Source organism: Pseudophryne corroboree, chromosome 1 (genome assembly GCF_028390025.1).
Source record: "Pseudophryne corroboree isolate aPseCor3 chromosome 1, aPseCor3.hap2, whole genome shotgun sequence".
NCBI classification, from domain to species: Eukaryota; Metazoa; Chordata; class Amphibia; order Anura; family Myobatrachidae; genus Pseudophryne; species Pseudophryne corroboree.
Genome location: NC_086444.1, coordinates 1,147,540,762 through 1,147,566,945, shown reverse-complemented (window position 1 = coordinate 1,147,566,945; position 26,184 = coordinate 1,147,540,762). Strand labels below are relative to the sequence as shown.

General features: G+C 46.6%; 1 protein-coding gene across 14 annotated transcripts in view; it reads left to right on the top strand.

The window, feature by feature from the left end:
* Positions 1 to 26,184, top strand: part of ADD1 (adducin 1) — a 245,904-nt gene that overhangs the window by 111,502 nt on the left and 108,218 nt on the right. For 4 of the 14 annotated variants that reach the window (XM_063924439.1, XM_063924431.1, XM_063924493.1 and 1 more), the window contains 7 exons: positions 3,329 to 3,472; positions 3,560 to 3,658; positions 4,128 to 4,298; positions 10,936 to 11,280; positions 16,269 to 16,370; positions 17,811 to 17,900; positions 17,982 to 17,999. In XM_063924439.1, coding sequence (XP_063780509.1) covers positions 3,329 to 3,472; positions 3,560 to 3,658; positions 4,128 to 4,298; positions 10,936 to 11,280; positions 16,269 to 16,370; positions 17,811 to 17,900; positions 17,982 to 17,999 — 969 coding nt within the window. The remainder of the gene's footprint in view (positions 1 to 3,328; positions 3,473 to 3,559; positions 3,659 to 4,127; positions 4,299 to 10,935; positions 11,281 to 16,268; positions 16,371 to 17,810; positions 17,901 to 17,981; positions 18,000 to 26,184) is intronic. The other 10 variants (XM_063924447.1, XM_063924473.1, XM_063924503.1 and 7 more) reach the window with 3 other exon arrangements.

Below are 26,184 nucleotides of genomic sequence, written 5' to 3'. Positions count from 1 at the left end.
CTTCCTCTCATACACAAGGTACTGAGAATAGTAAGAAAAAGAGGAGTGAGAACAATACTCATTGTTCCGGATTGGCCAAGAAGGACTTGGTACCCAGAACTTCAAGAGATGGTCACAGAGGACCCATGGCCTCTGCCTCTCAGACAGGACTTGTTGCAGCAGGGGCCCTGTCTGTTCCAAGACTTACCGCGGCTGCGTTTGACGGCATGGCGGTTGAATGCCGGATCCTAGCGGAAAAGGGTATACCGGATGAAGTAATTCCTACGCTGATAAGAGCTAGGAAGGATGTGACAGCAAAGCATTATCACCGCATATGGCGGAAATATGTTGCTTGGTGTGAGGCCAGGAAGGCCCCTACAGAGGACTTCCAGTTGGGTCGTTTTCTGCATTTCCTACAGTCAGGTGTGACTATGGGCCTCAAATTAGGGTCCATAAAGGTTCAGATCTCGGCCCTATCCATTTTCTTTCAAAAAGAACTGGCTTCACTGCCTGAGGTTCAGACGTTTGTAAAGGGAGTGCTGCATATTCAGCCTCCTTTTGTGCCACCAGTGGCACCTTGGGATCTTAACGTTGTGTTGGATTTCCTGAAATCCCACTGGTTTGAGCCACTTAAGACCGTGGAGATAAAATATCTCACGTAGAAAGTGGTCATGCTATTGGCCTTCGCTTCGGCTAGGCGTGTGTCAGAATTGGCGGCTTTGTCATGTAAAAGCCCCTATCTGATCTTCCATATGGACAGAGCAGAATTGAGGACTCGTCCCCAATTTCTCCCTAAGGTGGTATCATCGTTTCATTTGAACCAACCTATTGTGGTGCCTGTGGCTACTAGGGACTTGGAGAATTCCAAGTTGCTGGACGTAGTCCGTGCTTTGAAAATGTATGTTTCCAGAACGGCGGGAGTCAGAAAGTCTGACTCGCTGTTTATTCTGTATGCAGCCAACAAGGTTGGCGCTCCTGCTTCGAAGCAGACTATTGCTCGCTGGATCTGTAGCACGATTCAGCTGGCTCACTCTGCGGCTGGATTGCCGCATCCAAAATCAGTAAAAGCCCATTCCACAAGGAAGATGGGCTCTTCTTGGGCGGCTGCCCGAGGGGTCTCGGCTTTACAGCTTTGCCGAGCTGCTACTTGGTCGGGTTCAAACACATTTGCTAAGTTCTACAAGTTTGATACCCTGGCTGAGGAAGACCTTGAGTTTGCTCATTCGGTGCTGCAGAGTCGTCCGCACTCTCCCGCCCGTTTGGGAGCTTTGGTATAATCCCCATGGCCCTTACGGAGTCCCCAGCATCCACTAGGTCGTCAGAGAAAATAAGAATTTACTCACCGGTAATTCTATTTCTCGTAGTCCGTAGTGGATGCTGGGCGCCCGTCCCAAGTGCGGACTTCTTCTGCAATACGTGTATATAGTTATTGCTTACTAAAGGGTTATTGTTATGAGCCATCTGTTGATTGAGGCTCAGTTGTTGTTCATACTGTTAACTGGGTATGGTTATCACAAGTTATACGGTGTGATTGGTGTGGCTGGTATGAGTCTTACCCTGGATTCCAAATCCTTTACTTGTAGTGTCAGCTCTTCCGGGCACAGTTTCCCTAACTGCGGTCTGGAGGAGGGGCATAGAGGGAGGAGCCAGTGCACACCAGATAGTACCTAATCTTTCTTTTAGAGTGCCCAGTCTCCTGAGGAGCCCGTCTATTCCCCATGGTCCTTACGGAGTCCTCCGCATCCACTACGGACTACGAGAAATAGAATTACCGGTGAGTAAATTCTTTTTTTTTTTCTCGTCCTGTTGAGTAAACGATGATTCTGGCTAGATAACCGGTGGCTTCTGGAATTTACATTGCTTGGTGTGAAAAGCGTGGCTTAATACCGGATGTGTTTAGAGTTTCCTCGTCTGTTATCCTGCCTTCAGGAGGGTCTCAATAAGGATCTGAGACTTCTTCACTAATGGGGTCAAGTTTCTACCTTGTCGGTTCTTCTTCATAGGAGACTGGCTATCATTCCAGAAGTTCAGACGTTCCTTCAGGGAGTTCTTCGGATTCAGGCACCTTTTTTGTTCCTCCGGTTCCTCCCTGGGACTTTAACTTAGTCCTTACGGCTTTTCAGAAATCTCCATTTCAACCTTTGGAATCTGTACAATTGCGGTATATAACGTTCAATGTCTTCCGATTGACAATTGCCTCCAAAAGATGAGCATCTAAATTGGCAGCTCTTTCTTGCAGACCACCCTTGTTGGGTTTTCATGATGATCGGGTGGTTCTGCGAACAAAACCTTCCTTCCGAAGGTTGTGTCAGCGTTTCATCTAAATCAGGACATTGTCCTTCCAGCGTTTACTCCTCCTCCTTCCGGGGAGGATTCCCATTTGGCTCTCTTAGATGTGCTTAGGGCCTTTACGGATTTATTTATCTCGTACGAATTCTATCCGTCGTACGAATGCATTGTTGGTTTTTAATGGCTGCGTCCAAACGAGATTGGCCGGATTCCAAGTACACAGTGACTCGTTGGGTAACTACGACCATCACACAGTCTTCTAATGTTTCAGTTCCTGACTCTATTCAAGCTCCTTCGACTCCAGCTATTGGAGCTTCTTGAGATGTTCGCGGGGCTGCGTCTATTGAGCAGTCGTGTAGGGCGGCGACCTGGTCGTCTGTGCATACGTTTAAAAAGGTTTTACCGTGCTCACACTTTCGGTTTGGAGACTGCCCCTGTTGGGCGTCAAATTTGGCGGACGGCTATGCCGTCTATGTCTCCCTCCTCTCATTTGCTTGCTTTGGGAAATCCCACAAGTAATGGCGCAGCGTCCCCCAGATGGATGAAAGAGAAATAGGGATTTTTGTTTACTTACCGTAAAATCTCTTTCTCTGATTCCATCTGGGGGACGCTGCGATCCCTCCCATATGTTGTCTGGTTTAACCAGTTAATTTTTTTCGGTCTATCTCCTTTGGCTTGGCTAAACGTTAACTGAGGTGCTGGCTAGGCAGGAAGGAGATGGGAGGGGTTAGAGGGGGGAGGAGTCAGGTTTTAATAGTTCTGTGCCAAACTCCACAACCACACACCTCTAACCCCACAAGTAATGGCGCAGCGTCCCCCAGATGGAATCAGAGAGAGATTTTACGGTAAGTAAACAAAAATCCCTATTTTTTTTTTTTTTTTTGTAATTTATATTTAACACAGAAAAGGACAATACAACAAAACTTTTTAAAATACTTTTTTTTTTACCAAGCGATGTTTATTATGGTCAAATTGCATTTGGAATTTTATTGCATAGGCATCACATGTATCATGAAGGCAATATGTATGCCATTTTCAGATGTTTTCTTTAATCTTTCAGGTTTCTGCTATGAAATGTGGCTTGCTGCCTCTGTCTCCAGAAGCCCTGTGTTTAGGAGAGGTGACTTACCACGACTATCATGGCATTCTAGTTGATGAAGAGGAGAAAGTATTAATACAGAAAAACCTGGGTCCTAGAAGCCGAGTAAGTAATTCACTCATTGTCTCTCTGTACACTTTCCTTCCTCACAGATGTGTTCTGTTTTATGAAATGTCACCGATGTTCCTCCAGGTACTTATCCTCCGAAATCACGGCCTGGTTACTATGGGAGAGACTGTTGAAGAGGCTTTTTATTATATACACAACCTTGTATCTGCGTGTGAGATTCAGGTAATTTTATTTCGTAAATTATCTGTAATTTGAAAGGAAATTCAAGGAATAGGTCAAAGTAAAGGGACTAGGTTTCCTAGGCCATACAAACCATAGCTCTCGGCACATATTGATAGCTATGCTGATGCCTGCTGCATTATGTGTAAACTCCTGCCTGCTGCACTTATAGGGAAACTCCTGTTTCACGTAGCGTGTATGTAGCCCTTCCCTGTCCTGCAGCCCACACCACTTCCTCCTCTTGCCTACATTATTAGGGTTACACATTAGGGTTACACATATCTTGCACGTTTAACCATGTCCGTCAATAAGTGGACTTGAACTTTTTGTGGACCATCTGCATCTATATCTTTTGTTAAGGCCTCCTCTTCAGTAGTCAATCTGAACATACTGTAAGTCTTTATACTACTTTCATTTTCGTATTCTCTATATAGTGGCCCCAAACTAATCAAATCTTGTAATACTTATGTAGGTACGCACCCTGGCCAGTGCTGGGGGTCCAGACAACTTGGTACTTCTAGACCCTGGAAAATACAAGAAGTCCCGTACACCTGAGTCACCCTCTGGAGAAGCTGTTACTCACCCAAAGTGGCTCATCGGGGAGCAGGAGTTTGAAGCCCTGATGCGAATGCTGGAGAACCTGGTAAGAAGAATGTGGTTTTTCTCCATTTCTCTAACGTCCTAGTGGATGCTGGGGACTCCGTCAGGACCATGGGGAATAGCGGGCTCCGCAGGAGACAGGGCACATCTAAAAAGCTTTTTAGGTCACATGGTGTGTACTGGCTCCTCCCCCTATGACCCTCCTCCAAGCCTCAGTTAGGTTTTTGTGCCCGTCCGAGAAGGGTGCAAACTGGATGGCTCTCTTAAGGAGCTGTTTAGTAAAGTTTTTTTTTTAGGTTTCTAATCAGTGATTCCTGCTGGCGACAGGATCACTGCAACGAGGGACTTAGGGGAGAGACTTGCAACTCACCTGCGTGCAGGAGGATTGAAGTTTTAGGCTACTGGACACTGAGCTCCAGAGGGAGTCGGAACACAGGTCAGCCTGGGGTTCGTCCCGGAGCCGCGCCGCCGATCCCCCTTACAGACGCTGAAGAAAGACGGCGGAACGGAGGTCCGGAAACAGGCGGCAGAAGACTTCACAGTCTTCAGAGAGGTAGCGCACAGCACTGCAGCTGTGCGCCATTGTTGCTACACGGCTCACTGACACGGTCACGGAGGGTGCAGGGCGCTGCTGGGGGCGCCCTGGGCAGCAATATAAATACCTATTTGGCAAATAAATACATCACATATAGCCATTAAGGCTATATGTATGTATTTAACCCAGGCCAGTTTTCCTAATAACCGGGAGAAAAGCCCGCCGTGAAAGGGGCGGAGCTTATTCTCCTCAGCACTCGGCGCCATTTTCCTGACCAGCTCCGCTGGTGAGGAAGGCTCCCACTCTCCCCTGCACTACAGAAACAGGGTTAAAGAGAAGGGGGGCATAAATTGGCGATATAATTATATATTAAGAGCCCATATATAGAAACAACACCTTCTAGGGTTGTTATATACATTATGGCGCTTTTGGTGTGTGCTGGCAAACTCTCCCTCTGTCTCCCCAAAGGGCTAGTGGGTCCTGTCCTCTATCAGAGCATTCCCTGTATGTGTGTGCTGTAGGTCGGTACGTGTGTGTCGACATGTATGAGGAAAATGTTGGTGAGGAGACGGAGAAAATTGCCTGTAATGGTGATGTCACTCTCTAGGGAGTCGACACCAGAATGGATGGCTTACTTATGGAATTACGTGATAATGTCAACACGCTGCAAGCCGGTTGACGACATGAGACAGCCGGCGGACAAATTAGTATCGGTCCAGGCGTCTCAGACACCGTCAGGGGCTTGTAAAAACGCCCATTTACCTCAGTCGGTCGACAGACACTGACACGGACACTGACCCCAGTGTCGACGGTGAAGAAACAAACGTATTTTTCCTTTAGGGCCACAAGTTACATGTTAAGGGCAATGAAGGAGGTGTTACGTATTTCTGATACCACAAGTACCACAAATAAGGGTATTTTGTAGGGTGGGAATAAACTACTTGTAGTTTTGCCTGAATCAGATAAATTAAATGAAGTGTGTGATGATACGTGGGGTTCCTCCGACAGAAAGTTATGGGCGGTATACCCTTTTTCCCGCCAGTAGTAAGGGCGAGTTGGAAAACACACCTTAGGGGGTGGACAAGGCGCTCACACGCATATAAAAAACATGGCGTTACCGTTTCCAGATACGGCCGCCCTCAAGGGGCCAGCTGATAGGAAGCTGAAAAATATCATAACAGTATATACACACATACTGGTGTTATACTACGACCAGCAATCGCCTCAGCCTGGATGTGCAGCGCTGAGGGGGCTTGGTCGGATTTCCTGACTGAAAATTTTGATACCCTTGACAGGGACAGGATTTTATTGTCTATAGAGCATTTTAGGGATGCATTTCTATATATGTGTGATGCGCAGAGGCATATTTGCATTCTGGCATCAAAGAGTAAATGTGATGTACATATCTGCCAGACGAAGACACGACAGTGGTCAGGTGAGGCAGATTCCAGACGGCATATGGAAGTATTGCCGTATAAAGGGGCGGTCCATTGGACCTGGTGGCCATGGCAACAGCTGAAAAATCCACCTTTTGTTACCCCGAGTCACATATTGGCAGAAAAGGACACAGTCTTTTCAGTCTCAGTCCTTTCGTCCCCATACGGGCAGGCGGGCGAAGGCCAGTCATATCTGCCCAGGGGGAGAGGAAAGGGAAGAAGACTGCAGCAAGCAGCTCATTCCCAGGAACAGAAGCTCCTCACGGCTTCTGCCAAGTCCGCAGCATAACGCTGGGGCCGTACAAGCGGACTCAGGTGCGGTAGGGGGTCATCTCAAGAGTTTCAGCAACACTCGCAAGGGAACTCCGGGATCCTACATGTAATATCCCAGGTGTACATTGGAAATTCGAGACGTCTCCCCCTCACACAATTCACAGGCTGTATTCCCAGCAGGTGATAATCAAAGTACCCTTCTTACAACAAGGAAGGGGGTAGTATTCCACACTATATTGTGGTACTGAAGCCAACCGGCTCGGTGAGATCTGAAATATTTGAACACTTACATACAAGCGTTCAAATCAAGATGGAGTCACTCGGAGCAGTGATAGCGAACCAGGAAGAAGGGGACGATATGATGTCACTGGATATCAGGGACGTTTACCTACAGGTCCAAATTTGCCCTTCTCACCAAGGGTACTTCAGGTTCCTGGTACAGAACTGTCACTATCAGTTCAGACGCTGCCGTTTGGATGGTCCACGGCGCCCCGGGTCTTTACCAAGGTAATGGCCGGAATGATGATTTTTCTTAAAAGAAACATGGACGCTTTCCTGATAAGGGCAAGGTCCAGAGAACAGTTGGAGGTCGGAGTAGCACTATCTTAAGTAGTTCTACGACAGCACGAGTGGATTCTAAATATTCCAAAATCGCAGCTTTTTCCGACGACACGTCTACTGTTCCTAGGGAAGATTCTGGACACAGTCCAGAAAAACGTGTTTCTCCCAGTGGAGAAAACCAGGGAGTTATCCGAGCTAATCGGGATCCTCCTAAAACCAGGAAAAGTGTCAGTGCATCATTGCACAAGAGTCCTGGTAAAAATGGTGGCTTATTACGAAGCAATTCCATTCGGCAGATTTCCCGCAAGAACTCTTCAGTGGGATCTGCTGGACAAATGGTCCGGATCGCATCCTCAGATGCATCAGCGGATAACCCTATATCCAAGGAAAAGGGTGTCTCTCCTGTGGTGATTACAGAGTGCTCATCTTCTAGAGGGCCGCAGATTCGGCATTCAGGATTGGATGCCGGTGACCACGGAGGCCAGCCTGAGAGGCTGGGGAACAGTCACACAGGGAAAAAATTTCCAGGGAAGTGTGATTAAGTCTGGAGAATTCTCTCCGCATAAATAAGCTTAGAGCAAATTTATAATGCTCTAAACTTAGCTAGACCTCTGCTTCAAGGTCAGCCGGTATTGATCCAGTGGGATAACATCACGGCAGTCGCCCACGTAAACAGAAGGGCGGCACAAGAAGCAGGAGGGCAGTGAAAACTGCAAGGATTTTTCGCTAGGCGGAAAATCATGTGATAGCACTGTCAGCAGTGTTCTTTCCGGGAGTGGACGACTGGGAAGCAGACTTCCTCAGCAGGCATGACCTCCACCCGGGAGAGTGGAAACTTCATAGGGAAGTTTTTCAACATGATTGTGGACCGTTGGCAAAGACCAAAGGTGGACATGATGGCGTCCCGCCCGAACAAAAACGGGACAGGTATTCCGCCAGGTCATGAGACCTTCAGGCGATAGCTGTGGATGTTCTGGTAACACCGTGGGTGTACCAGTCTGTGTATGTGTTCCCTCCTCTGTTTCTCATAACCAGGGTATTGAGAATTATAAGACATAGAGGAGTATGAACTATACTAGTGGCTCCGGATTGGCCAAGAGGGACTTGGTACCCGGAACTTCAAGAAATGCTCACAGAGGACTAAGGGCCTGGGGAGCTAAGAAGGGACTTGATTCAGCAAGTACCATGTCTATTCCAAGACTTACCGCGGCTGCGTTTGACGGCATGGCGGTTGAATGCCGGATCCTGAGGGGAAAAGGCATTCCATAAGAGGTCATACCTACCCTGGTCAAAGCCAGGAAGGAGGTGACCGCACAACGTCATCACCACATGTGGTGAAAATATGTTGCGTGGGTGAGGCCAGGAAGGCTCCACGACGGAAATTCAACTAGGTCGATTTCTACACTTCCTGAAAACAGGAGTGTTTTGGACCTCAAATTGGGGTTCATTAACATTTAAATTTCGGCCCTGTAGATTTTCTTCCAGAAAGAATTGACTTCAGTTCCTGAAGTCCAGATTGTAAAGGATGTATTGCATATACAGCTTTTTTGTGCCCCTAGGGGCACCGTGAGATCTCAACATAGTGTTGGGATTTCTTAAAATCATATTGGTTTGAACCGCTCAAATCTGTGGATTTGAAATATCTCACATGGAAAGTGACCATGCTGTTGACAAATATCTCACATGGGAAGTGACCATGTTGTTAGCCCTGGCCTCGGCCAGGCGATTGTCAGAATGGGCGGCTTTGTCTTACAAAAGCCCATATTAAAATTTTCCATTTGAACGGGACAGAACTGGGACTCGTCTCCAGTTTCTTCATGAAGGGGTGTCAGCGTTTTCACCTGAAACAACCTCTTGTGGTGCCTGCGGCTACTAGGGACTTGGAGGACTCCAAGTTACTAGACGTGGTCAGGGCCCTAAAAATATATATATATATATATATATATATAGTTAGGACGGCTGGAGTCAGAAAGTCTGACTTGCTGTTTATACTGTATACACCCAACAAGCTGGGTGCTCATGCTTCTAAGCAGTCTATTGCACGCTGGATTTGTAGTACAATTCAGCTTGCACATTCTGTGGCAGGCCTGCCACAGACGAAATATGTAGATGCCCATTCCACAAGGAAGGTGGGCTCATCCTGGGCGGCTGCCCGAGGAGTCTCGGCATTACAACTTTGCCGAGCAGCTACGTGGTCAGGGGAGAACACGTTTGTAAAATTTTACAAATTTTGATACTCTGGCTAAGGAGGACCTGGAGTTCTCTCATTCGGTGCTGCAGAGTCATCCGCACTCTCCCGCCCGTTTGGGAGCTTTGGTATAATCCCCATGGTCCTGACGGAGTCCCCAGCATCCACTAGGACGTTAGAGAAAATAAGAATTTACTTACCGATAATTCTATTTCTCGTAGTCCGTAGTGGATGCTGGGCGCCCATCCCAAGTGCGGATTGTCTGCAATGCTTGTACATAGTTATTGTTACAAAAATCGGGTTATTACTATTGTTGTGAGCCATCTTTTCGGAGGCTACTTCGTTTTGTTATCATACTGTTAACTGGTTTCAGATCACAAGTTGTACGGTGTGATTGGTGTGGCTGGTATGAGTCTTACCCGGGATTCAAGATCCTTCCTTATTGTGTACGCTCGTCCGGGCACAGTACCTAACTGAGGCTTGGAGGAGGGTCATAGGGGGAGGAGCCAGTACACACCATGTGACCTAAAAAGCTTTTTAGATGTGCCTTGTCTCCTGCGGAGCCCGCTATTCCCCATGGTCCTGACGGAGTCCCCAGCATCCACTACGGACTACGAGAAATAGAATTATCGGTAAGTAAATTCTTATTTTCTCCTGGAACTCTCACATTTTCTTACATTGCTGGTTCCTAGTACATAGCCTAGTCACCCCATGTAGGCTATATTAAACGGATAGGCATGTGCCCTACAGAGCTGGCTACATGGAAGCTTCCAACCAAAATACAATTCAAACCTTGCTGGTGTTTCCAAGGGATAAGTACGAGATCCTGGTGGTCGAAATACCGACACCGGGATCCCGACCGGCACAATCCCGACAGGGGGGCAAGCGCAACGCAGCCACTTGCGGGCACGGTGGCTTGCTACACTCGGCACACAAATTTATTTTTCCTCTATGGGTGTCGTGGACACCCACAGATGGAGAATATGTCCGGATCCCGGTGTCGGGGTTCCGACCTCCGGGATCTTGACCGCACTCAGGGGGTAATTCCGAGTTGATCGCAGCATCAAATTTGTTAGCAGTTGGGTAAAACCATGTGCACTGCAGGGGGGGCAGATATAACATTTGCAGAGAGAGTTAGATTTGGGTGGGTTATTTGGTTTCTGTGCAGGGTAAATACTGGCTGCTCTATTTTTACACTGCAATTTAGATTTCAGTTTGAACACACCCCACCCAAATCTAACTCTCTCTGCAAATGTTATATCTGCCACACCTGCAGTGCAAATGGTTTTGCCCAACCGCTAACAAATTTGATGCTGCGATCAACTCTGAATTACTCCCCCTGTTTCCAAAATGTTTATGCAATACATTATATGTGACTGCGTGACCTGCTGCAGGGAGGTTCTTATAGTGTTTGTATAAAATACATGTAATTGGTTCTAAGAAAGCATAGTTGTATAGTTGTGTTTTTGTTTTTTTAACCAGGGTTGTGTCGGGGTTGTAATTTTGTCTTTTACTGCAATTCTTCTACTGCAATATGTTGGACAGCACTTTATTGTTATGCAACATCCATTCTTATCAGTGCTGCTTCCATCCATAGCAGTCCCCAAGCTGTTTAATGAGGGATAGTTCCGTTTTAGTAATATGATCTTAATGTAACCGTAAATATTTCTCTCTGCTCTTGTTATAGGGATACAGAACCGGTTACCCCTATCGATGTCCTGCACTGCGAGACAAGGGCAAAAAGTACAGTGACGTAGAGATCCCTGCCAGTGTCACTGGCTACTCCTTTGGCAGTGACGGTGACTCGGGCACGTGTTCCCCTCTCAGGCACAGTTTTCAGAAACAGCAGCGTGAGAAGACTAAGTGGCTGAACTCTGGTAGAGCAGATGAGGCCCCAGATGAAGGGCAGAACGGAGGCAGTCCCAAGTCGAAGACTAAGGTGTGGACGAACATTACACACGATCACGTGAAACCCTTGCTGCAGTCTCTCTCGTCCGGTGTCTGCGTGCCAAGCTGTATAACCAACTGCTTGGTCTGTGCCTACCTTACTGTTCATAGTTGATATAGAGCAACCAGAGGTGGCCGGCACTTGAAGGCTTTGGGAATATTACCTGGTTTTCCTACCTGACCTCTCTATAACCACTAATTGGCAATATCCCTACTCTTGTGATAATCTGTAAAACAATCCTTGTAGTCCTCTAGAAACTGCTTAAGTTGCTTTTTTCTGATCTTTCCAGTGTGGGTTTAGGTACAATGAATTGGTGCTAACGGCATTTGAAATCTATTGATGAATAAAACGGCATGTACGTTTTGAGAGACCGTTAATAATGTCTGACCATAACCAGTCTATCTCTTAAGCAGTTTATTGTGCTAACCCATCTAACAGTCTCCCTGTCGCTTTCTCTTCTTCGTTGTGTGTAGAATAAGTACGTTTCCCAAAGCTTTCAAGCCTCCTATGCCAGCCTCCTGCTGCATGAATTGTTGCATGCCGGTAGATGGCCATAAATGACAACTGACGGTACAAGTTGGGTGCGGCATAACTAAAGTTCAGCTCAGCCCGGAGCTGGCAACTGCCCATAGATACGGTCAGAAGATTAGTCTGTTTTACCTACAATCTGAAATCCTCATCGATTAATTGTACAAAAGATGAGCTTTAGCGTATGAGCCATAGATGGGCGTTAGCGTATGTGCCTCGGTACCTACAGCACAACAGGTTTGAATTGACCTACAGAAAACAATGATTCTGTGGTGTTTTGGACAAGAACACTTGAAGACCCCCTAGCCTATATAATCTATATACCAGGGTCTAGGATGCAGTCTGTGCTTACAGCTTTGCAGAAAAGCTCGCCGTGTAACTCTTGGTTATCATTTCTGCCATCGTGTGAGTGGTTGGGAGTTACAGTACCTGAAAGAAAAGCTTGCCTTTAATATGTGTTGGTATCTACCAAGTGTGGCCCTTTGTATCATGTAGCGCCTGCACCTGAGTGACATTTTATTGATTCATTACCTTGTCTGATACAGCTTTACTTTCTGATACTAGAAGGAAAGTCTGAAAAAGAGAGTACAGAAAATGCTGCCTCTTGTAGTTTGTAGTGAATGTACGCTCTTGGGTATGAAAGACCAGACCATGGTCTACTGGCGGCAAGGTTTAAGATCGTATACAGACAACAGTATGGAAGATGTGCGAAAACTGACTTTTCTAATATAAGGGTAGATTCAGTTAGGAGCGAGGGGAAGAGTTGACGCAGTGGCGTGGGGATGCCACAAACATTCCTGCAACTCGCCACCATTGCATCCCGGTCTCGCCCCAGACTTGTGGAGTTATGTATGCAGCTGCAGTTACTCCCAGGGGCGACTTAGTTGCACCTAATAGAACTGATTCCCCCCATAGTGATAAATAGATGACCATATAGGCTCTAAACTAAGGTCCCACAGTTTTCTATACAGTATCACTCAAAGTCCACCAAGTTCTTTGGTTTTAGGATTGCATCACTGATACTTATTCTATTCAGCATGTTCGTACTTTAGGATTAATTTGTATACGGAGTATAAAGATTAATGATCCATTCTCCATTAGCGTGTCAGAGCTGTGACAAGGCCTCAGTGCACACAGAGTGGCCTCCTACATACTAGCTTCCTCACCATACTAGCTTTATTGCATCATGTCCACATACAGCAACATAAGTGTAATTAATACTGTTGCCAAGAAAAAAAGTGCAATATTTATTATGTCATGTTTTAGCAGAACACATGAGCCAGGGATATGACCTTGCCTTGTTTTGTCAAATGAGCTATAAAACATGTGTTGCTTATAATAGGTTGCATGCCTTTTTATAGGGAGGTGAATCCTCTCCAAGAGTGTTTTTTTTTTCTTAGCTGAAACAAAACATGTGCTCCTAATGGGTGTAATCCACTGCACATAGGCAGCCTTGAATACACATCACAGTCTATGTTCAAGCTGTGCATAATGACGTCTCTTTCTATAAAATGAAAGGCTCAGTCACTGCTAGTAGGAGCCGTGTCAGTCTTGTTTGTGCACAACTCAGATGCTGAATGCAGCCGTAATTATAAGATGGATCTAGTGCTTCTGGCCTATGCTGTAAGACCAGATACATGCAAGGGCTACTGTCGCTAAAAAAAAAAAAAACGACAAGCCTGCCATTCAGCAACACTCAGATACATAGTCTGTATCAGATTGTATAATGTTTCTGTTTCTCACTGTATAGGATGGTTTATAAGTACAGGTTAGTGCTCAGTCACATGGTGATAGGTTATCGGTCTTTGTTCATGTGATGTTTCATCCTCAAACTTCTTTCTACCAACCGTCCTTAAGTCACGTTTTGCATTGCATAATTTTAGGGGATGTCCACTTAAGTATTGTTGATTTAAAATTTGGAACTGAAGCAAATGCCTGGCTAGAGGTCACTGCAGTAAATTTGCATGCCCTCTAGGAGTCTATAGTTGATGGCGGTTTTGTGAGGATTACTTTTTGCACAAAGTTTCAAGTATCCTTTTCCCTCAGATGCTTTTAACTAGGCTGCAAGCCATAGGTACTTGGTTGGCTCTGCCATAAACTCACTGAGCGGACAGTGGGGGTAATTCAGAGTTGATCACAGCAGCAAATTTGTTAGCAGTTGGGCATGAAGCTTGCGATTCATGGAGGCAGAAGAATAAGAGGTATTCACGTTTAGCCTAATAGATCACAGAATCACGATTGGTGACATTTGTGTGGTCTTTTGGTCACTACATTAGGCAAGTTGCACCAATGACCACATTTGTCAGTCTTTAAAATAAAGGATGAGACCCAGTCTCTGGCAGCACATAACACCCCTGAAAACATACCTCCAACTGATAGGATCTCCTGTGCACCGGCGCCCTCACTCCTCTCCGCAAACACCACAGCCTTCTCCACTGCAAATGGAGGCTTGAGACCCACGAGCATTGCGCTGTTTTGCGCTTAGGATATTTAAAATTATGAAATGATTCCAAATCTATTTAAGGAAACAACAAGTTAAGTGGGCATCTTCGGGTCTGGTTATGTTTACATCTATATGGTGCAGAAATGTCAGCCATTTTTTTTAGGAGCTAGCAAACAGAATGTGAATTCTCTCCCATCAGTTTATTTATGTGTCTGCCATCTTTTATACACACACACATAAGGTGCAGTAATTGTTTATGAAGATTAAAAAGTGAGTATAAACTGACTCCATTATCCATCATTACTTTTTGTTCCGATGCTGTTTTGGATTTCCCCTCTTGTGCTGATCTTTTTCTCTCTGGTTAACATGGCTACAGAAACACTGAGCTAATTGGTGGAAACTAAAAGCCCCTTATTCATATTGATTATTGAGTATTACAGTAGATCACATTGCCTTTGACCTGCCATGCAGTTAGTCTACTTCTACAGATTTCATATATACAATATAATGTATATTATTTAGTGTGAGGCGAGCAATCCTTGGTTAATTCAAGTTTTTTGCTTGTAGCTTCCAGATGTTTCAAAGCTAAAACATGGCAGTAAAAGCGCCAGGCCTTCTATAGTTAGTTATACAAGTACAATAAATGTCTATTCCATAAATATAGTGGTCTGTGAATACAATGAGATCCATAGAGCTGTAGAGCTTTGTTGATTTACATACATGGAAAAGCAATGTAATACCACAGTTAGACTTTTGTAGTAGAGCCCTCTGCGTCCTCTATGCAGACGTAGAACATTAGTTGAGGGCGTCCCTTATTGTTATCCTACCCCGGTTCCACAAAATGCCCTTCCTTCCATGGATTGCTGCTGTCTTTTTGTTTGGAATTTTTCTCTAACCCTCGCCCAAAAAACCCCACCCCCCATATTCCCTCATCTGCTCTTTTTTCTTTTATAAAGCATATATAGTAAACTTGGCTTGAGTGGTTTTTCAGTTGCTCTAATTTGGCTGTTTTCCTGTGGATAATAGAGTCCATGCTGTTTTTTTGTAGCTTCTTTGAAATTTATTTTCTATGCAACTTTGGTGATGCCCACTCACTTGCAAAACACAATCATGGTGTAAGCTCCTTTTGTACCATGTGGCCCTGCCAGATATTGGCTTCCAATATCTCACAGGACAGTCTGTACAAAAGGCCCGGGATCTGGTGAGTGACTTTGTATTGTGTTCTGCGGTCCTTTCATTTTATTCTTCCCTCTTTGCTTTGAGTTTTTGTTTTTTTAAATAGGAGGATTGAATCAATGATATGTTTATGTACTGTTGGTGACATTAAAAAAAGGCCCCAAACATTGGTTTGCAACTTTCATTCTTTTTATAGATTTTAATATTTGCTTTAAGTATAAACTATAATAGCGCTGAGAACTTTTTATTTTATTTTGGCACTTAAAGAGCATCTTTTACAAATGCAAATTTAGCTCTTGCTCTCCACGCCCAATGCACGATAGGCCCACACCAGGATGGTCACTGGGAGGGGGAACAGTATCTGGCACGAATGCCTTTGTCTCCAGTTGGCTCCTAGTCTACATCTCTGCTCGTTAGACTGTCAGGTTTTTCTGTTTGAAGTTGGAGCTGCCTGAAAAAGTCAGAATCTGGTGAGGCAGCAACATCATTATGTAAAGTAAGCTTTTACTTTTCAATAAAAGCTTTCAGTAGGCTTACAAGTGATGCAGCCATTTAAATCATTCATTCAGTGCCCAGCTGGTTGTATTGTGCTGTGGGATTGTGTTTTAAAGCTCTGCCTTATGCCGTTGGATGATTTCTAGTGGAGTCTATAATAGTGGGACAGCTGTATCCAGCTGTAATGGATTGCCCCACCAGTGCTCAGAGATTGCGATGCTAGCTCTCACACAGCGCTCAGAGCTATCCAGCGGCAATAACACTTCACTTGGTTTTCTTTTTTTATAGTTCAGTTTTATTCCAAGTTTCCATTAACAGCATACTCATTGGTTCATCTCCCTATGTGACTTGTGAAATGCATGACTGTACTCTGTATAGCTGTACTACTGGTAGTGTTAATCTGACCGAGTTGCTGTTCTTCATCTTGCAGTGGACTAAAGAGGATGGACTTAGAACTGCCACCTCTGCTGTCCCTAACCTGTTTGTTCCATTGAACACAAACCCCAAGGAAGTACAAGAAATGAGGAACAAGGTAAATTATGTATGATTGCGTTTTTGTTTACACCTCCCCTGTGATTTCTCCAGTTGAGACGGAAAGGATTATAGAAATCAGTCTGCTCCCGACCAGTTATAAAACTGTATTGTACTCGGTCACCGTTTACATTCTTCATTACACTAACTGTGTGTTTTGGTCTAACATTTACAGCCAAGTCTTTGAAGGTATTCTGTAGAGCAGGTATTGGCGTTTTACGCTGAATATAATCTGCTGCTTTATCTTAATCCCTTCATTTACAAAGGCCCGCTCTGTCCCGCCCTTATAACCAAAATAATTTCCACTCATGTCTGAATGAAATGTATTATCTGAGTGACATTACGTGTATTGCTGTCCAGCATGAATACCCTTAAATTAAATCTATAGGGGGGTACACATGGGGAGATTTCATCTGGAGATGGGTGCTGAGCATTCTAGCACAGATCGCTCCGCACGCATCTCTCCCCCGCTCAACAGTGCGGTGAACACTCAGCGGTGAAATTAGCGCTCTAACTAGATTTGACATGCATGCATGCCAAATCTAGAGATGGCGACGCGTGGGACTGCGCATCGCTGTCGCCAGCACCCTACACACGGAACGTGAAATTAAGTGAACATCGCTACGTGTGTACCCCCCTTAAGGCTAGTAGCATTTACAGATGTGTTCTTGCCAGTGTCTGTTGCAGAGGTGGGGCTGCACCATAATCTAAAATTCCAATAGGGAAGCTGCACCAACTGCCACTCCAAACGCTGCAATACATCAATGGCCGGGACTCGCTGACAGTTGGTGTGGCTTCCCTATTTGAATTTTGGACTGTGCTGCAGCCCCACCTTTGCAACTGCCACTGGCAGGGATGTCCAGGAACAGTGGAGTTGTTGCCCAAAGCAACCAATCAGATTTTAGCTATCATTTCTCTATTGCATTCTACAAAATTATAGACCAAATCTGATTGGTTGCTTATGGGCAACACCTCCACTTGTCTGTTTTAGAAGTCTTCGTAAATATACTGCTAAGAGAGCTAATATTGGTCTTACTAGATCCACAGCTTCCTTCAGGGAAACTCAGATGATAACGCCACCAGGATTTCCCTGCAGGGAACTAGGTCTACAAATGCAAATTGTGTTCTATTCAGAAAGCAAAGCACTGGGCTGTGTGATCCCATGGCCAGATACTGATGGTTTCTGCCGGATGCACAGGCCAGTGTCTTTGTAGAGGGAGGTAAATGGAGCCACCGTCACTACTGTGTTACGATGTATAGTACTCCTGCTGTACAGGGCATGTGTAGTCATTGGGAGGACCGGGCCTGCTGACGTGCCCTCTATTATATTGTAACTTATCCTGACTAGTAAAAGCTATATAGTAATGGGAAGATGGCAGACTGCAGAACATGGCGTGATGTTTGTATATTGATGGCCTACTGTTTTTGTTTTGTGTCTCAGATAAGAGAACAGAATTTACAAGACATTAAAACCGCTGGTCCTCAGTCCCAGCTTCTGTGTGGGGTCGTGGTTGACAGGAGCACGGTGCAGGTCAGTTTCCAAACCTTGTGCATCAAGTGAGTGTGATCAGACTTTCCTTCCATCACTCTAACATTATTCTTTACTTGACAGAGACTGTCTGTGTATAAGGTAAGTGCTAAAAGCGGCTTCTTTACTTTGCGAATCCACGTAGTGTATAACAGTAGGCACAAGTGGCTTCAGTGTGGGTGGTACAAGCATGGCAGTGACCGACGCTGCTGGCGCCATTACTTATTGCCATGCATGGCCATGCTTAATGACCTCCCCTTCTGGTGACTAGGACTAGAGTGGACTGTTTAAGATAAATATCCATCTCCCTTCTTTTTATTAGATGTTTTACTTCCATCCTCTCAGGATTAAACAACTAAACTTCACTTGTGATAGAAGAACTGGAACTTCTCTTAAAGCTGTTTTTGCAGCAGGGTACACTGGTATTCCACAGGGGATAACATCGGGGTTTAGAGTTGGATCTTGATCCGAGGCACCAACAGGCTAAAGATTTGACTGTTCCGAGGATGCACTGCACCACCACCTCTATAGCCCCACCTCCAGGCACTGGAGCTCAGTTTGTAAGTTGGTGCCTGCAGTGCAGGCAGCTAACAGGTGGGGCTGTGCTAGGCAGTCCTGAAAAGAGCTTTCTCTATCGTCCTAAGTGGATGCTGGGGTTCCTGAAAGGACCATGGGGAATAGCGGCTCCGCAGGAGACAGGGCACAAAAGTAAAGCTTTTACAGGTCAGGTGGTGTGTACTGGCTCCTCCCCCTATGACCCTCCTCCAGATTTTTGTGCCCGGCCGAGAAGGGTGCAATTCTAGGTGGCTCTCATAAAGAGCTGCTTAGAGAGTTTAGCTTAGGTTTTTTATTTTACAGTGATTCCTGCTGGCAACAGGATCACTGCAACGAGGGACAGAGGGGAGAAGAAGTGAACTCACCTGCGTGCAGGATGGATTGGCTTCTTGGCTACTGGACATGAAGCTCCAGAGGGACGATCACAGGTACAGCCTGGATGGTCACCGGAGCCACGCCGCCGGCCCCCTCACAGATGCTGAAGCAAGAAGAGGTCCAGAATCGGCGGCTGAAGACTCCTGCAGTCTTCTTAAGGTAGCGCACAGCACTGCAGCTGTGCGCCATTTTCCTCTCAGCACACTTCACACGGCAGTCACTGAGGGTGCAGGGCGCTGGGGGGGGGGGCGCCCTGGGAGGCAAATGAAAACCTTTAAAAAGGCTAAAAATACCTCACATATAGCCCCAGAGGCTATATGGAGATATTTACCCCTGCCTAAATGTACTAAAAGACGAGCCCGCCGGAAAAGGGGCGGGGCCTATCTCCTCAGCACACGGCGCCATTTTCTGTCACAGCTCCGCTGGTCAGGAAGGCTCCCAGGTCTCTCCCCTGCACTGCACTACAGAAACAGGGTATAACAGAGAGGGGGGGCAAAATAAATGGCAATATATTAATATAAAAGCAGCTATAAGGGAGCACTTAATCATAAGGCTATCCCTGTCATATATAGCGCTTTTTGGTGTGTGCTGGCAGACTCTCCCTCTGTCTCCCCAAAGGGCTAGTGGGTCCTGTCTTCGTATAGAGCATTCCCTGTGTGTCTGCTGTGTGTCGGTACGTGTGTGTCGACATGTATGAGGACGTTATTGGTGTGGAGGCGGAGCAATTGCCAAATATGAGGATGTCACCTTCTAGGGGGTCGACACCAGAATGGATGCCTTTATTTGTGGAATTACGGGATAGCGTCAACTCGCTTAAGCAGTCGTTTGCCGACATGAGGCGGCCGGACACTCAATTAGTGCCTGTCCAGGCGCCTCAAACACCGTCAGGGGCTGTAAAACGCCCCTTGCCTCAGTCGGTCGACACAGACCCAGACACAGGCACTGATTCCGGTGGTGAAGGTGACGAATCAACCGTATTTTCCAGTAGGGCCACACGTTATATGATTTTGGCAATAAAGGAGATGTTACATTTAGCTGATACTACAGGTACCACTAAACAGGGTATTATGTGGGGTGTGAAAAAACTACCAGTAGTTTTTACCGAATCAGAAGAATTAAATGACGTGTGTGATGAAGCGTGGGGTGCCCCGATAAAAAACTGCTAATTTCAAAGAAGTTATTGGCTTTATACCCTTTCCCGCCAGAGGTTAGGGAGCGCTGGGAAACACCTCCTAGGGTGGACAAAGCGCTAACACGCTCATCAAAACAAGTGGCGTTACCCTCTCCTGAGACGGCCGCACTTAAAGATCCATCAGATAGGAGGATGGAAAATATCCAAAAAGGTATATACACACATGCAGGTGTTATACTACGACCAGCTATTGCGACTGCCTGGATGTGCAGTGCTGGGGTAGTTTGGTCAGAGTCCCTGATCGAAAATATTGATACCCTGGACAGGGACAATATTTTACTGTCGTTAGAACAAATAAAGGATGCATTTCCTTATATGCGTGATGCACAGAGAGATATCTGCACACTGGCATCACGGGTAAGTGCTATGTCCATTTCGGCCAGAAGAGCTTTATGGACACGACAGTGGACAGGCGATGCGTAGAGGAGTTATTTGGGGTCGGTCTATCGGATTTGGTGGCCACGGCTACGGCCGGGAAATCCACCTTTCTACCTCAAGTCACTCCCCAACTGAAAAAGGCACCGACCTTTCAACCGCAGCCCTTTCGTTCCTTTAAAAATAAGCGAGCAAAGGGCTATTCATATCTGCCACGAGGCAGAGGACGAGGGAAGAGACAGCAACAGGCAGCTCCTTCCCAGGAACAGAAGCCCTCCCCGGCTTCTACAAAAGCCTCAGCATGACGCTGGGGCTTCGCAAGCGGACTCGGGGGCGGTAGGCGGTCGTCTCAAGAATTACAGCGCGCAGTGGGCTCACTCGCAGGTAAATCCCTGGATCCTGCAGATAATATCTCAGGGGTACAGGTTGAAATTAGAGACAGAGCCACCTCGCCGTTTCCTGAAGTCTGCTTTACCAACGTCCCCCTCAGAAAGGGAGACGGTTTTGGAAGCCATTCACAAGCTGTATTCTCAGCAGGTGATAGTCAAGGTACCTCTTCTACAACAAGGGAAGGGGTATTATTCCACTCTTTTTGTGGTACCGAAGCCGGATGGCTCAGTAAGGCCTATTCTAAATCTGAAGTCCTTGAACCTGTACATAAAGAAGTTCAAGTTCAAGATGGAGTCACTCAGAGCAGTGATAGCGAACCTGGAAGAAGGGGACTTTATGGTATCCTTGGACATCAAGGATGCGTATCTCCACGTTCCAATTACCCCTCACACCAGGGGTACCTCAGGTTCGTTGTACAAAACTGTCACTATCAGTTTCAGACGCTGCCGTTTGGTTTGTCCACGGCACCTCGGGTCTTTACAAAGGTAATGGCCGAGATAATATTTCTTCTTCGAAGAAAAGGCGTATTAATTATCCCATACTTGGACGATCTCCTAATAAGGGCAAGGTCCAGAGAACAGCTAGAGATGGGTTTAGCACTATCTCAAGAGGTGCTAAAGCAGCACGGATGGATTCTGAATATTCCAAAATCCCAATTAATGCCGACAACTCGTCTGCTGTTCCTGGGGATGATTCTGGACACAGTTCAGAAAAAGGTTTTTCTTCCCGAAGAAAAAGCCAAGGAGTTATCTGACCTGGTCAGGAACCTCCTAAAACCAGGAAAGGTGTCTGTACATCAATGCACAAGAGTCCTGGGAAAAAATGGTAGCTTCTTACGAAGCAATCCCTTTCGGCAGATTCCATGCAAAGGGATCTGTTGGACAAATGGTCAGGGTCGCATCTTCAGATGCACCTGCGGATAACCCTGTCGCCGAGGACAAGGGTATCCCTTCTGTGGTGGTTGCAGGAGGCTCATCTATTGGAGGGCCGCAGATTCGGCATGCAGGATTGGATCCTGGTGACCACGGAGGCCAGCCTGAGAGGCTGGGGAGCAGTCACACAGGGAAGAAATTTCCAGGGAGTGTGGTCGAGCCTGAAAGTCTCTTCACATAAGCATTCTGGAACTAAGAGCAATCTACAATGCTCTAAGCCAGGCGGAACCTCTGCTTCAAGGAAGACCGGTGTTGATCCAGTCGGACAACATCACGGCAGTCGCCCATGTAAACAGACAGGGCGGCACAAGAAGCAGGAGGGCAATGGCAGAAGCTGCCAGGATCCTTCGCTGGGCGGAGAATCACGTGATAGCACTGTCAGCAGTATTCATCCCGGGCGTGGACAACTGGGAAGCAGACTTCCTCAGCAGACACGACCTTCACCCGGGAGAGTGGGGACTTCATCCAGAAGTTTTCCACATGCTATTAAACCGTTGGGTAAAACCAATGGTGGACATGATGGCGTCTCGCCTCAACAAAACACTGGACAGGTATTGCGCCAGGTCAAGAGATCCGCAGGCAATAGCTGTGGACGCGCTGGTAACACCTTGGGTGTACCAGTCGGTATATGTGTTTCCTCCTCTGCCTCTCATACCAAAGGTATTGAGGATTATACGGCAAAGAGGAGTAAGACTAGTGGCTCCGGATTGGCCAAGAAGGACTTGGTACCCGGAACTTCAAGAGATGGTCACGGACGATCCGTGGCCTCTACTTCTGAGAAGGGACCTGCTTCAGCAGGGTCCTTGTCTTTTTCAAGACTTACCGCGGCTGCGTTTGACGGCATGGCGTTTGAATGCCAGATCCTAAAAGGAAAAGGCATTCCAGAAGAAGTCATTCCTACCTTGATAAAGGCAAGGAAGGAAGTCACCGCGAAGCATTATCGCCGTATTTGGCGAAAATATGTTGCGTGGTGCGAGCAGCGGAGTGCTCCGATGGAGGAATTTCAACTGGGTCGTTTTCCTACATTTCCTGCAATCAGGATTGTCTATGGGTCTCAAATTGGGATCTATTAAGGTTCAAATTTCGGCCCTATCAATATTCTTCCAAAAAGAATTGGCCTCAGTCCCTGAGGTCCAGATTTTTATCAAAGGAGTACTGCATATACAGCCTCCTGTGGTGCCTAAGGTGGCACCGTGGGATCTAAATGTAGTTTTAGATTTCCTCAAATCCAATTGGTTTGAACCACTAAAGAATGTGGATTTGAAATATCTCACATGGAAAGTGACTATGTTACTGGCCCTGGCTTCGGCCGGGAGAGTATCTGAACTGGCGGCTTTGTTTTATAAAAGCCCTTATTTAATTTTCCATTCGACATAGGGCAGAGCTGCGGACGCGTCCGCATTTTCTCCCTAAGGTGGTATCAGCGTTTCACCTGAACCAGCCTATTGTAGTGCCTGCGGCTACAGACGACTTGAAGGACTCCAAGTTGTTGGACGTTGTCAGAGCCTTAAAAATATACATTTAAAGGACGGCTGGAGTCAGAAAATCTGACTCGCTGTTTATACTGTATGCACCCAACAAGTTGGGTGCACCTGCTTCTAAGCAGTCGATTGCTCGTTGGATTTGTAACAAAATTCAACTTGTACATTCTGTGGCAGGCCTGCCACAGCCTAAATCTGTTAAGGCCCATTCCGCAAGGAAGGTGGGCTCATCTTGGGCGGCTGCCCGAGGGGTCTCGGCATTACAACTCTGCCGAGCAGCTACGTGGTCAGGGGAGAACACGTTTGTAAATTTTTACAAATTTGATACCCTGGCAAAGGAGGACCTGGAGTTCTCTCATTCGGTGCTGCAGAGTCATCCGCACTCTCCCGCCCGTTTGGGAGCTTTGGTATAATCCCCATGGTCCTTTCAGGAACCCCAGCATCCACTTAGGACGATAGAGAAAATAAGAATTTACTTACCGATAATTCTATTTCTCGGAGTCCGTAGTGGATGCTGGGCGCCCATCCCAAGTGCGGATTATCTGCAATACTTGTACATAGTTATTGTTAACTAATTCGGGTTATTGTTTAGGAAGCCATCTTTCAGAGGCTCCTCTGTTATCATACTGTTAACTGGGTTTAGATCACAAGTTGTACGGTGTGATTGGTGTGGCTGGTATGAGTCTTACCCGGGATTCAAAATCCTCCCTTATTGTGTACGCTCGTCCGGGCACAGTACCTAACTGGAGTCTGGAGGAGGGTCATAGGGGGAGGAGCCAGTACACACCACCTGACCTGTAAAAGCTTTACTTTTGTGCCCTGTCTCCTGCGGAGCCGCTATTCCCCATGGTCCTTTCAGGAACCCCAGCATCCACTACGGACTCCGAGAAATAGAATTATCGGTAAGTAAATTCTTATTTTTTCTCTGACTGGGTCCACAGGATTATCCACAGGATACATTGGGATATTGTCGAGCGACAGCGAAAATGGCACCAACACGGTCACGAGCTTTCTGGCCTCCCAGGATGCATTGGGGCCTCCACTATATAGTCCCACCCACTGACTCAGTCAGATCAGTTTTTTGCTTGGTGCGGCAGGAAGCCGCATGGTCACAGGGCTGCTGTGAGAGCAGCCTCAAGTTTTCGTTACTTTATTTTTATAGACTTACTATAATGTTTTTTAGAGCGACTTCTCTTAACAGCGCCTTAAACGCATATTAGAAAGAGTCGCTCCAACAACTCCCCACCGGGTCGCAACAACGCTTACCTTCGGGTATCAGTGCTGTCTCGACGGGCGTCTGTGTCGGATGTTCTAGCAGGTCCAGCAGACGTAACCAGGCTGTGGCCGGAGCATGGGGAGACGGTGAGTCTATGGACTTCCTCTTACTAGAGGGGTCAGGACACAGCTACACTGATTTGGTGGAAACTACAAACAGTGTGTTGATGCGCCGAACATCTCGAGAGTGACAGCGCTACGCTCCGGGGATCATAGGCGCCAGGACTAGGTAGAGTCCGCGATCCTGGGAGTTTAAGTCAACAGGGGGATTCAGACGCTCTCCTGGCCGTCCCTCCTCCGAGTTAATGGCCAGTTCCTGCGTGTTTCTCGTTTCATTAACTAAATGACCTCACTTCCGGCTCAGACGCTACCACGAGGGTACTCGGTCGCAGCTTAGACGCTGCGGTTGTGTACACTGGAGATAAAACCCGCCAGACCGAGTCGCAGGCCTTAGCGTCTACATACATGTGGAAGTCGCTCAGCGTCCGTGTCCGTTGGTGAGCGTCCGTGTCTGTTATCAGTTACCAAGAGCGGCAGTGTACACCAGTAGCGTCTGAATCCACTCAGCGTCTTACGAGCGTATTTGCTTGGATATGGAAGTGTGGTGAGTCTCCCTATATCCCGCTCTACGGAGGCAGGGTATACAGTACTAAAAATTCTCTCCACTTCTTAGTATGCATTGTTAATTTTTAGTACCTATTGTATAGGAGACCTGTATATTACTGTGTTTTTTGCATGCTATGTTGAAAAAAGAACCAGTTTAAAACAGAAGTACAATTTTCCTACTTATGTATAAGTTGTTATGGAGGTTGTATTCTCATATGACAATGTCTAATGCTTTAACATGTGACTGACTGCTAGTATGTGTGCTGACTTTTCTGTGTAATGTCAGTCCTGTTCTGACCCTCAAATCAGGTGCACTGTGGTCAGATTGATCTCGCCTCTATATACTGACATATAGGGTGTTTTTCAGTCACAAAATTGTGTAGTCAATAACAGATTATTACTATGTCTGTGAGCGGCAAAAGTGATGAGGAGAATTTATCAAGCACTCCTATAGCCCTAACATGCTTGTCTTGTAAATCAGGGGTAATTGATATGAATCAATTGGTCACTTATGAGGGTTTGTGTGCAAACTGTTTCGCTTTTCAGCGAAGTAAAAGACAGGAGTTGGTTCAACCACCAACAGAGCCACCATGGAATATGTTCGCAAAGACTCTATCTTCTATAGCGGACAAGTTAACTACAGTAGCAACACCACAGGGGTTAGGTTACACTATGAACCCATACAGGCAGCTCCCTTCCTATGGTTTGGTTCCAGTAGCCTCTACAAGCAACCAAGGAGCAGGTAAGACTAAAGGCCCATACACATTAGACGATGTCGCTCTGTGAACGTTTCCCCCTCCCGGGCCGGCCGGTCGGCGTCCGCCTGTACGCACTGAGCGATATGACCGCTCATATCGCTCAGTGACGTCACGCCCCCGCCAGCCCTGCATGAAGGTCGTGGACGACAGTCCACATCCTTCATGCATGCCCTACCGACAGCGACGATCGTTGCCGACCCGCGGGGCCGCGCATCGGTCGTCGCTGGCGGCATACACACTTAACGATAAAATGAGCGACGTCGCTTAAGGAGGGGGAAAATGAGCGACGTCGCTCATTTTATCGTTAAGTGTGTATGGACCTTAAGCCAGATACGTCTGTGTGGCAGA